Raw genomic sequence first — 12,126 nt, 5'->3', positions numbered from 1 at the left:
GAGGAGGCTGCCGCAGCCGCCGGCGCGGTGTTTTGGGGAGAGGGGAGCTGCGCAAGGTGGGTGCCTCGGAGCGCTGATGTGTCCGGCTCCCTTTGCAGGCTGCTCTGCCACTTTAGAGCGAGCGTGAGGCTGAGCCGGCAGCATCCCGGGCATTTCCAGCGAGCGCCCGCCAGCAGCCCGGCACCGATTGAAATTTAGGCGTCTTCAGAGAGGGGAGGAAGATCCTCATCTTCCGAAGCCTCCTCAATGAGTGCCAAGCTCTCCAAGGAGTTGAGGCTGTCCCTGCCACCTTGTCTTCTGAACAGGACATCTGCCACCTTAAACGCCAGCAGCACCTGCATCACGCAAGTGGGTCAACTCTTCCAGTCCTTCTCATCCACTCTGGTTTTAATTGTCCTGGTCACCCTCATCTTCTGCCTGATCCTCCTCTCCCTCACCACCTTCCACATCCACAAGAGGAAGATGAAGAAGCGGAAAATGCAAAAGGCTCAGGAGGAATATGAACGGGACCACTGCACCCACAGCAGCAGTAGCGGCAGCCAGCACCCTGGGACGGGGGTACAGGGAGAGGCACCCCAAGGAAGAGACAGCCAGCTGGGAAGACACCCCCAGGACTCCGAGATCCAGCGTCCCTCTCCCTCGGCAGCCCCGAGCTCTCAGCAAGCACGGGCTTGTTTGGACACAGCTGGTGCGGGGCTCTTGCAGACGGTGATTTTATCATGATGTTTTGGGGGAGACCTCGCAAAGGCGCTGGTTGGTGTTTGTAAATACCTGAGTGATTATTCTAGTCCCTGAAGAAGAAGAAAATATTGCTAATTCAAATGAACGAACAAGCCCACAATCCAAGCGCATGACAGATCACATTGTGTTTCTCATTGACTGTGAGAGGAAGGGATGCGTCTTTTTACTGGAGAAGGAGCTGCACACAGCTACCAAATACCAAGTCGTCCACCTGGAGGAGGGGGTCAGGGGTGGGAGATCCCTTTTCCTTGGACATCATTACTGCGAGGACCGGGACGATCCCACTCTCTTGGGATTCCCGCTGCACCCTGTGTCACCATTGCATGGCGTGGGCTGGGGCGTGAGTGAGTGGCATGGGGGGAGAGGCAGGTCTGGTGGGTGCCTTGGGACCCCCTGTCCCCTCAGAGCAGGGCGACAGCCCACCCTGGTCTCTCCTTTTGTGCTAGGACATATGCCCCTGTACCACCCCTCTCGCTCCTTTCCAGGACTGGATATTGTTTTGTGTAGAAATGGCCACCCCTAGCTGGGCTTAACTGCAAGTGCCCTCCGGCCCCATGGCCCCGTGCTCCCCAGCTGCAGTGCTGAGCATCCGACCATCCGGGGGGATGGAGCGAGCTGTCTGCGCAGAGTGATGCCCGAGCTTTCCTCTCCCCTCAGCTCCCCTTGTCTTCACATGCCCCCCCATCCCCATCCCTGTGCCATGAAACCTGAAACCCACACCCAGTACAGTTTTGTGTGGTGGGGTGAGGTGATGTGCAGTAACTTGCCTGTCGTCTCCCAGGAAAGGGTATCCTTGTACCTCCTGTTAGTCCTGAAACAAATCCAGTTCTGCACCAGGCACCCCACACTGAACGCCTGCGTTCACAGCTTTGCCTCCCAGCAAGGAATCCTGCAGCAGTACAGAGCTGGCTTCTACTTTTTTAGGCTGATATATATTTTTAGCCCTCCTAATCTAGTAGACAGTTAGGGACAGACAACACTTAATTTTCTCCCCTTTCCCCTTTTGGGGAACAAACCACGCAGTTGTGCAAAATGTCCGCTCCTAAACCCTGGCAAATATTTATTTCAGAAGTGGCTGGTGTAGTTTCTCCTTAGCAAGCACCAGGAGTTTGTCTGTGGATGGCAGGTGTGAGTGGCTGCTAGTACTGTGTGTGTTGAAGGAAGCAGCATCGGGTACAGAAAATGTGGCTTTGCTTAGCGATTACATCAGTGACCATTACTTGAAGGTGCCTTAACTGAATGCTATATCCAAACTTTGAAACATCTTGTGTGGTATCGTAGCAGAGGCAGCCCTCTATTGTGCATATTAACATCTAAAAAATACAGCAAAGAAAAAGTGATCCTGAGGGATTTCTTCTTTTTTTTTTTCTTTCTATCCTGGCATTCAAAGTGATCTGAGGAGATAGTCATAGTCCACAGTTTTTAATATTCCGTATCCACTTATTCCCTCTCTGTTGTACTCTGCCTCCCAGTGTGGCTGTTAGGCTAGAAGAATGCCGGGCACACGCACTGGTGGAGGTCTGGGGCCCTGAGCCGGGAGTGAATGCCGTTAACCAATTTAAAACGGGGAAAGAGGGTGGCAGAAGTGCTCCATAATCCTCTAATAGCCCCAAAATGCAGAGGTTTCAGGGCAGTGTTTCTGTTACCCATTTTTACCCCTTTCCAATCCTGCCTGGTCTGACGGGAAATTGCTGTTGAGTTTGGATCCGTGCCTCCAACGTTTTAGGCAAGTACTGTGTCATCCAGCTCAAGGAGCTGCTCCACCAGCTGAGGTTAGTGTGGCAAGTGTACCTGTGACCGAATGGTGTTTTGCACATTGCAGTTTGATGGGAGCGATGGCTGACTCTCACTGCCAGCCGGTATGATCAGATGCTAATGGCTACTTCGTTGTTGCTGGGCAAGGAAATTGGCTTTGTTTTGTTTCTCCTAATAAAGGATGCATGAACTTTTGTGTTTAACTTCCTTCTGCAACTGCAGCACTGTATTGCACCACAGGGAATAGATTTAGGACAATGAAGAGTGTTCAGTGAACAGTAATGGAGCTTCCTGATCCTTGATCTCCACTAAATAGAGAGATATTACTTTCCCCTTTATTTTGTGCCGTTAAAAAAGAAAACAACCCAGTGTATAATTTCAAGTTTTATAAAAGCAATAAGATGTTCCAAATCATGCCAGTGCATTTCTGGTTGACGGTTCCACTTCTTTAGTGTCTGAAGTCAGATACTCTTCCTTCTGCCTTATGCACTCAAGGCATGCAATAATTCCCCAGAAATGTACTGCTTGTCACATCTCGTTGCAGTTATAAAATTGCCCTGTTTTTGAAGAAAAAAAGAAGGATGGAGAGATACATATATATATCTTTATATATATTATGGATATATAGGTATATATATTATTTATATAATCTCATGACACTAAAAATAGTTGCAAAAATGTAACTAGAATTAAAATATGTTATCATGTAAAACTCTATCCTCTGTTAATTAGCTTTGATTTAATACTTTAATATCTCTGTATTTATGTAAATCTATGTAAATTATGTGGTCTATAAGTAAAATTTCATACTGACTTTAATTTTCTCAGAACTGTGAGCTTCTTGTGGTATCATTTAAGGTTTTGCATTTCTAAAGTTAAATTATATGAGATACGAGAAGTTACAAATTCTTATTATCACACAGAAATACTGCAATAAGGTTCATGCGTACTCCCAATACACAATCCTACCTTGAAGTACTGCAAGCTTATGAGGTTTAATTGAACAGTCTCAGGAGCTCTAGCTGATGCAAGCAGGACACGTAGGTTTTAATTTTCCTGAAACAATAAGCAATCTAGGGAATAGATGTGGATTTTTAAAACAGAGTTTATGCTTGGAGGTTCTGTCAAATCAATTGCTTCAAAACCCTACAGCTACAGCTAAACTTCTGCACTTAGCATTCAGTATTAATAAGGCTGATGCTTCTTTCCCCTCCCCCCTCCTACTTAAACTAGGAAAGTGTAGGAAATTGTTCATATTTCTAAAGCATACATTTTCAGCTAACTGTGAAACTGCCCAAAGGGTTTTGAATATACTTATTTTATGCAAGTGTAATATCTATGTATCTGTATCCATATATTTAAATATTTTTGTGTAACCTTTTCTACAATATTTGATAGAGATGCCGGGTAAATGCTTGTACCATTGTTGTACGTAAGGAAGGATTTATACCCTCTCGATGCAGACATTCTTTTTCCTGTGAATTTGCACTGGTTTCGGCAAGTTACGATGGAGACCGGGCAGCTGAGTGCTGACTGCTGGAAGAACAGACAGTCTTTCCTCTGTTAAGGGGCACATCCTCCAGCTGGATTTTCCTGGTTCTGAATAAGAAACTGGGGCCAGTTGCCCACTAGCATCCTGCAAGTGTCAGAATAAGAAGGGCTGTGGCGCTCAACAGTTCCCGTCTGGTCCAGCCATCGTCCCGTGGAAGAAGCATGACAGCAGTGACTTGTTTTGTAGATCCTAGTGAGAACTGAGAGCCCACTGGGCAATGCGGTGGCAGCGCTGGGGCTGGATCGGAGAGTCGGTGATGCCTCGTCCTGCACTCCCGTCCTCAGAGCCTGCTGCTGCCCTGGGGCTTCATCCAGTTCCCACTGGCATCAACAGGAGTGGCTTCTACTGGTTGCCAAGGGACTTGGATCCTGTCTGTAGTCCACATGGAGGGTGACAGCTTTCCACATCACCACCACTGGCCCTGCTCTGCACCCATCCTGGCAGCCTCTGTGGGGATGGAAACCACAAGGGCTGGGATGCTTCAGCCTAGCGGGACTGGGGAACTCACAATGCTGGTGTCAGCTCCGCTTCTATGGACTGAGGCGTTTAAGTTTCTACATGGATCCTATGTGGATCATGGACAGGGAATGTCATTTCATGAAAATGTGTCATTCCAGCGTTTTTTTCTGTGGGGGGTTGTCTACTGCAAATGTAGTCTCAGACAAAATTTGCAGGCTCTCTATCCAGACGTGTTTTAGCTTTTGATACATCTCTCCCAGATACATATCTGTATATATAGATATATATCTCGAAAGAAATGCTGGACAAAAAGCAAACAGAGACTCCACATTAGAGGCAAAACTGTCCTATGACTAAAAACTGGGGTTTTTTTGCTTTTATTTTCAATTAATTTTAAAGGCTACTATCTTTAATGTAAATAGCAAGTTACTATGTGGTTAATGTTTTCCATAGCATTTCTGAGTAGTTGCTATCTTGTTTCTGGAAAGCTATGTCCAGTGTTCGAAGCAACTGTGCTTTTCCTCTTCTATTGTTATGAATATGAGTGCAACTTTTATGTAGGGAGGAAAAAGAATTTGACTCTTTAGACAGGATTGAATTATTTTAAATCTAGTTATAGGACTCAGTTGCTTTTTTTATTTCTAGTGGTCATTCTCTCTGCACGTTTGTGTTTTTTCTATGGGTACTTGAAACCCTACATTTTAATAAGTATGCAAGATAAGAAACATGAAAAATGAAGTGGGAAACATTCTTTTTCCTCTTTTGTGTAAACAGCAAAATTTATAATGACTTAGATACCATTTGATTACATTTCTCATCTACATAGAAGTTGGCATGACTCATATACAAACCTTTAATAATGCTTTCATTTATGTTAAAAATTAGAACTACTTTTATCCAGGACTGACTGACTGACTTTCCCTGAAGCCAAGTTTTCCATCTGATCGCTAAATAAATTTCTAGTAGAACAGAGCCTCCTTCTGTTTTTAGTCTTTTACATGTAGGTCTCTGGTCTGAATCCAGCCAAACTCAATAGTGTAGAAAGTGTGTTACGAACTTGCAAAAACTGGATGGTGTATGAGCCTTGAGGAGAGAGGTGACTGTCTGACAAGCAAACGAGTGAAATGCCTGGCAATGGTAATAGTTAGCTTTCCCGTTTGGAGTTGTGGCAGTGAAGCCTCCCCATCCACTGGATGGACGTGGGTGAAGGGTGACCCATTCCAGCCACAGCAGAGACAAATACCCATCTCCTGCCTGATACCGTTGCTCTAAAACATCATTTTCTATATGACACTAGATCTCATTTCTGTGAATTATATGTAATATATTTCTTATTCAAATCAAAGAAGTTTTCATTGCTTCATTGGTACTATATGTTCTCTGTGGATAACTAGAAGAATTCATTTTCCAACCCTTTTAACCCAATACCTCCACAAGCATCAATTTTGTATGAGTTAGGAAATAAATAAATATTTGGATCAGAACACTGTCAGTAAAAATTGTCTTTATTTATATAATGCCATGTTCCAGCTGGCTTTTGTTTGTTGTTTTCTTCCTTGAAATGGAGCAATATAATATGTTCATTATTTTACTTTTCTAAAGAGGACAAAGAATTTGAAGCAAGCACTGCAAAATACACATTTTTGTATTACAAACAGGAAAAGGTTTCACATTGTACAGCAGAACAAAATCCTGTAGGTTTTGCTGGTTTCACAGTAATTCTTTGTTCTCTGTTTTTCAGACACCCCCCTCCCCAATCAAGCACATTTTTAACCTAAAATCTGAAAGAACTCACATATTACAGGTAGATTAGGTAGATTGCCTTTCTTTTATAGGTTTAGCCTTGCAAAAAGCACTAACACATAGTCATTGACAAAGTACAGGTTAAAACTTTCCAAACATCTAGTAATCTAAAAATAATAAAGTATCCTAGGGAATTATGAGTACTGTAAATAAGAGGTAAGTATAGAAGGTTAGAAGGAGAAAATATTATCTCTATAATAAAATAAAAGCAATGTGTTCTGGAAGATGAATTCATGATTGTAAACGAGTGCCTTTACATTTTATTCCTGTCTCTCTCACTCACACGTTGTGAGGCCCTCAGCTTCCAAGCCATTTATGTAGTAACCAATATATAACTTATCTGTTAAATAAAGACATGGAACCTGCAAATGTACAGCCCTGAAATAAATAAATCAAGCCTCATATACATTAAGAAAATACTGATACCATAATACGAATTAAGAGAGTCTTTATGCTAATCACCTGGCTTGGATTATCCAAGTGCTTACATTTGGCAGCGAGGTCCAAGTGGTACACTGCACAGCTGGGAGACGGGTGGCTGGGCAAGATGCTTGAACAGTCACACTGAGACGCTCAATCTAATTTTTAAGTTGAAGCAGAATACTTGTTATGAAGGAAAGCCAAGACGACTAATGTTTATTTTACCTTTCATCACTCATAACACTTTTTTTCAGTGCAGAAAACAGCCTTGTGTGGTTTTGAGCAGAGTGCTGACTAAGGTAATAAGAATATAGGAAAAGGCAATTCTTGGGTGTAATCCCATCACTGATGAAGTTCATGGCAAAACCTCCCCAAATTCAGTGGGACCTGGACTATGCCCAAGATGATACCACATCTCACTCCCTGCTGGCTGTCCATTCCTTGCCAGTGTCATCAGACTCTTGATTGCTGCAGTTAGTATTTCTAGGGCACATGGATTTCTCTTGTCTTTTGACTCACAGTCCATACTCAGCTCCTCTGGGGGACAATGGAGGATCACCTGGGGGTTACCTACATGTGACATGCTCATGCTTGCTTTTCTTTAGCTTTCTTTGTGTCCTGTTATTCTCCCTGGATCTGACTCCCCACTAGAGAGCCTGTCTGGTTAGTCTTTCCATAGGATGGGCTATGTTGACCAGGCTTGTTTCTTCCTTCTGATGGGTAAGCTCAGCCTATCTCTGACATTAGAAAATTTCTCTCTTTAAATGATCAGTTGATTTGATTTCTGCAAAGATACTGTAGGACTTTGCCCTCATCTTGATCCAGCATTGCCACGCATTTACCCATAGCCCAACCATATTGATATAGTATCAAAATCTCTGTGACAAGGCAGAAGCTTTTGAGAAAGCGCTGGACTTTAAACAGTCTGAGAAATCCCGGCACGCTTCCCAACATGGTCCATTGGCTCTGGAACAACATCACATTTCCTGATTAAGCTGCCAGCCCTAGACTACAGGCTTAAACTGCTGAGAAATCATCATTCTTTCCTATCAAGAACACCACTGTAAGGAAAAATATCAGTTAGTACAGAAGACTAAATAGGGAGACTAAATAAATGAGAGGATGTGGTGATAATATGAGTATTAATATATATGTAAAACCTGTGAGACAGACAAAGTCAACTGAATGTCTAGTAATGGCTGACTACCCAGTCCACATTTTCTTCTTTTAAATCAGATTATCACAATCCATTCTTTTACTTGTGGTCCTGAATGCTATTAGACATATGCTTTTACTTCAGTGCTCAGCCAGAAAAAATCAGTAAGTGAGGCTCTGCTTCTCTATGAACTCCAGCTGAACTGTTTAAAGTCTATTTGTTTTCATTATAGAAGTACAGTTTCTATTAAACCATCCTTTTGGCAGACCTCAGCAATAGCAGGGGGGAGCCTTCACTTCCAGCACATGTGTTAGGGCTTGTTCAATCTGGCAATGGTGATGTGTAAAGGAGGACAACTGTCCAGATGATCATATGGGGTCACTGAAAACAAGAAACATGTAAACCCTGAGACAGTCATGGCTTTTTACCTATCTACAGTGAAGTAAGTTCAGAATATCTCTACTCACCACTTGAGTTATTCTGGATTTATATACCTCTAGAACTGAGCTGACTATATGGGCCATTACTTATCTGACAGAGCTTCTCTAAGTTCCTCCTGGGGTAAAGGGATGATGATGAACCTAGCGGAGGAGTGGAAAAGGTAGCTGAAATGTGACAGATGGGTTTTAGTATTACTGTTGGTATAGCACTGCAGCCATACTGCAGAGATAAGGACAGATTCCTTAGGCCAGTATGCTTGCAAGTGGGAAAACATGACAGTACCACACAACTCCTTTATTATCAGATCTGGGTGTAATGTCTTTTATGAATGAAAAGTTCAGCTATTACAGCTTCCAGAGAAACTCTCGAGATCACTATGCTCCAATTAGGCCTTCTTTGGTCCTTTCAGAAGATTTCTTCTAATGTTCTGGAAAGCAGAATCTCAAATTATGTCAAAATAAAGCAAGCAATGTGACCCCATAATCCATGTGAGAAAGTTGTGCTTCTGAAAGACATCAGGTTGACAAATCTCTATTTGTTCATAGCCTGGGCACTTCACCACCAGAGAGCTGTGCTGCTTCTCTGCTGATGTACACCAGTTGTTGCAGTGAGGGGCCAGGAGGAGGAATTCAGATTCCCTGAGCGTGCAGTCCTCATTCAGCTCCTTCAGACTGACGGAGGTGGTGAACTTGCAATGGCAATAGCTGTCAACAGGAAAATGGAGAGAAAACACTCGCCTCCCATCATGTAAGGCATGGAAAAAACCAACTTTTGGAAACACAAAGATCTTGCTGGGTTAGCACTGGTGATTTGGTAAGGAAAATTTCCAGGATTTACCTCACAGCACCTTGGCGTGAGTAACTTCTCAGCTTGAGGAGGTTTCTATTTGCCTTCCTGTCTCCTGTCCACTGCCAGGACCCTTCCAGACCACTTTACCTGAATTCAGTGTTAGGTCTTCACTAACTTATTTTGCTCTGAAGCAAGTTATGGTACATTTGCACAGATGGATAGTGAATGAGTTAGTGAGTCACAAGGGAGCAATAAACACTGGGAGGGCAATGGATTAGCATCCAGCAGCAAGGGGAAGGATGCAGGGGCACTAAACCCTTCAGCACGGTTTTGGGAGGAAGGGCTTATGAGTCCCATTTAGTCTATCTGGTGCTTAATATCCATGTCATGGATGTCTGGGATTAAAATACAGACAGCCTGCTGTCGCTGTGGAGCTTCACCTGGCTCTTGGGTACTGTCACACCCCACTGCCACAATGCCCACAGCCTGCTTCCCACCCCATGGTGTCCAGCTGTCTTAGCCTGCTTTTCTCCCTCTACCCTTTGAATGAGTTCCTTCATGTTTCCCCAGATATCCCCCTGCTCCCTTGTGTGTCCAGCCGCATACAATGTCTGCAGCTCCCACTCCTGACCCGATTTGCTTGCGCTTGGTATGAATTGATCAGTGCAAACAAGGTCCCAGTTATCCCTGCCTTCCTCCCTGTGCAGCCACCAGCATGGTCTTCAACCCCAACCCAGCCACCCACAGATCTCGTAAGGAGTCAACACCATTCAGCTCTCTGATCTTCTGTCAAACGTAGTTGGAATTAGCCAATGGATGCAAAAACTTTTGGGGGAGGACAACTGACAGGCAGTTGGGCAGCGAATGTGCCTGCACAATAATGCAGGCGTTACTGAAATAAGTTATTTTTCACATCTCATGAATTGTAAGTAAATTTCAAGACTTTTCTAGTGCTTGACTCATAGTTTTGAAATGTTTGGATTTGGCAATGCTACTCAACAATATCTTTGAAGCCCATCTGTGCTGTTTATATGCTCTTTCTTCAACCCCCAGGCATTGTCTGTTTCCTTTGGTTTTCCAGACTGTAATCTTTTGAAGCAAGAAATTAGGCGTTTGTTTGATAATTGTGATGGTTGTGTGAAGCTTGTTCAGAAGGTGAATCATAGATTTGTAAGACTAAAAGGGGATTTGGAGGCATATAGCTACAAAATGATCTATAGTCTGTCACAAACAGGATTTTAATCCAGTAATTCATGTCTCCTGCCTGGCAGGTCCAGTGGCACAGAAGCATTCATTTTTTAGAAAGAGAGTCGTAGCTGATTTCCAGCTTGTAAGTGCTGGTGAATCCAGTTCATACTTTCAGAAGTTGTTTCAGTGATTACAAAAGTAGCCTAAAAATAAAGGGTTTGTCCTTTCAAGGCAATACTTTTTAATATACAGAATGAAATTAGCATGTGCATTAGTTATTAGGACACTGTTAAAAACAGACTTTGGGCAAGGAAGGTAAGCCATCTGTGAAGATACAGTTCCTATTACATGTAATAACTCAAACATTGCCTCAGTTATAAATTCACAGCACTGGGAGTGTAAACAAAACTGTGTCCTGGGGGAAAAATATGGGAAAGTGTTATATATGCAACCATGTTCCTACCTGGAAGGTGTCAGCTGAAATAAATGAGATGTTTGTGGTTGCTGTGGAATTTAGCCTCACAAAATAAACTATTTTTGTAGATTTACCCTTCCCTCCCTTCATTGTTTCCCCCTTATTCCAATGTCTCTTTAGCAAAAAAATCTTGTGCTGAACCTCCAAAAATGTCTCTATGCCTCACTAACAGCAAAGCAGGCTGAGGTTTTTTTGACCTGACACTGCATTGAATGGATCAAGGGCTGGACCAAAACCCTACTGAAGTTAATGGGAAGCTTACATCCATTCCAATGGGATTTGGATTATATCACAAATATTCCTGATGCATATCTCATAGTTTTTAGGGTCTAGTGTACAACAGGCATGCCATATTTGGAAGTTCAACTGGCTTTTTACAGTTAAATATCTGAAAACTGTTTTTCCTGTAGATTACACAAATTTATTTTCCAAAGAAGACTTAAGAACATAGAATTGTCTCATTAGATTTTTTTAAAATTCGAATTAAGCCTGCCATTTTATGACACTTTTTAGGCTAAAGTTACAGGCATCTGTAACTGAGAGGAGAAACAAATAAAATGTAGTAATATAACCTTCTAAAGTTACAGACAATTTCATTTTGTCTAAGAGTATCCAGGTTTCTTCTCATCCTTCCTCCTATGAACGGTGCAGTGGTTGTAGTGTTAGCAATTGCAATTTTTACCCATGGATTTAAGGGGTTTTGCAAAATAAAACCATTAGGCTCTAGGGCTTTGTTGCAAATCAATGTCCCCTCCCTCCTCACCTCTGAAGACAGTCACCTTGGTCTTGGTGACCAGGGAGAGGCCCAACAGCAGCCAGTTTGAAGGCCTGGGTAAAAAGCACAATGCAGAAACTCAGGGTTCTCCAGATTGACTGGATGTGGACTAGCAATTTTGGACTTGAATTGGCCCTTCTGAGAGCCAAGACACTCATGTTGGTCCTGGTGCAGCTGGAAAAAATTCAACAGTCTTGTTCTTTCAAGGATGACCACAGCTGAAAGTTCCTTAGTGGGCTGCATACAAAGACAGAGGCCACATATGGTCCACAGCCTTTTGCATTTATATAAATATAAATATATATATAAAAAAAAAATGTGTATGATATATATATGTGTATGTATGTGTATCATCTGCATACATATATATATATATAAAAATTCCTACACTCATCAGCTTTTGGTCTGATGACTCCTCTTCAAGCCCAAGATTCAACTTTCAAGTTAATAAGGTTACAAGAAAAGTTTGGGGTTATTTGTTCTTTTCTAGCTGCTTTCATCTGTGTCCTCAAAAAAAAGAATCATCAGTTATTGAAACTTCTGGTTATTTATAAGAGTATAAGCAAGTGGCA

General features: G+C 42.7%; 1 protein-coding gene across 1 annotated transcript; it reads left to right on the top strand.

Annotated features, from left to right (window-relative positions):
• The first annotated feature begins 182 nt into the window (after window positions 1-182).
• Window positions 183-785, top strand: CUNH11orf87 (chromosome unknown C11orf87 homolog). The gene has a single exon (XM_009282610.2). It carries the CDS (start codon window positions 247-249, stop codon window positions 721-723), a length of 477 nt encoding a protein of 158 aa, XP_009280885.1. The 5' UTR covers window positions 183-246; the 3' UTR covers window positions 724-785.
• The last annotated feature ends 11,341 nt before the right edge of the window (window positions 786-12,126 follow it).

Source organism: Aptenodytes forsteri, unplaced genomic scaffold (assembly GCF_000699145.1).
Source record: "Aptenodytes forsteri isolate BGI_AS27 unplaced genomic scaffold, ASM69914v1 Scaffold294, whole genome shotgun sequence".
In the NCBI taxonomy this organism is placed as follows: domain Eukaryota; kingdom Metazoa; phylum Chordata; class Aves; order Sphenisciformes; family Spheniscidae; genus Aptenodytes; species Aptenodytes forsteri.
The sequence above is the reverse complement of the archived record's forward strand: the minus strand, read 5'-3'. Positions and strand labels throughout refer to the sequence as shown.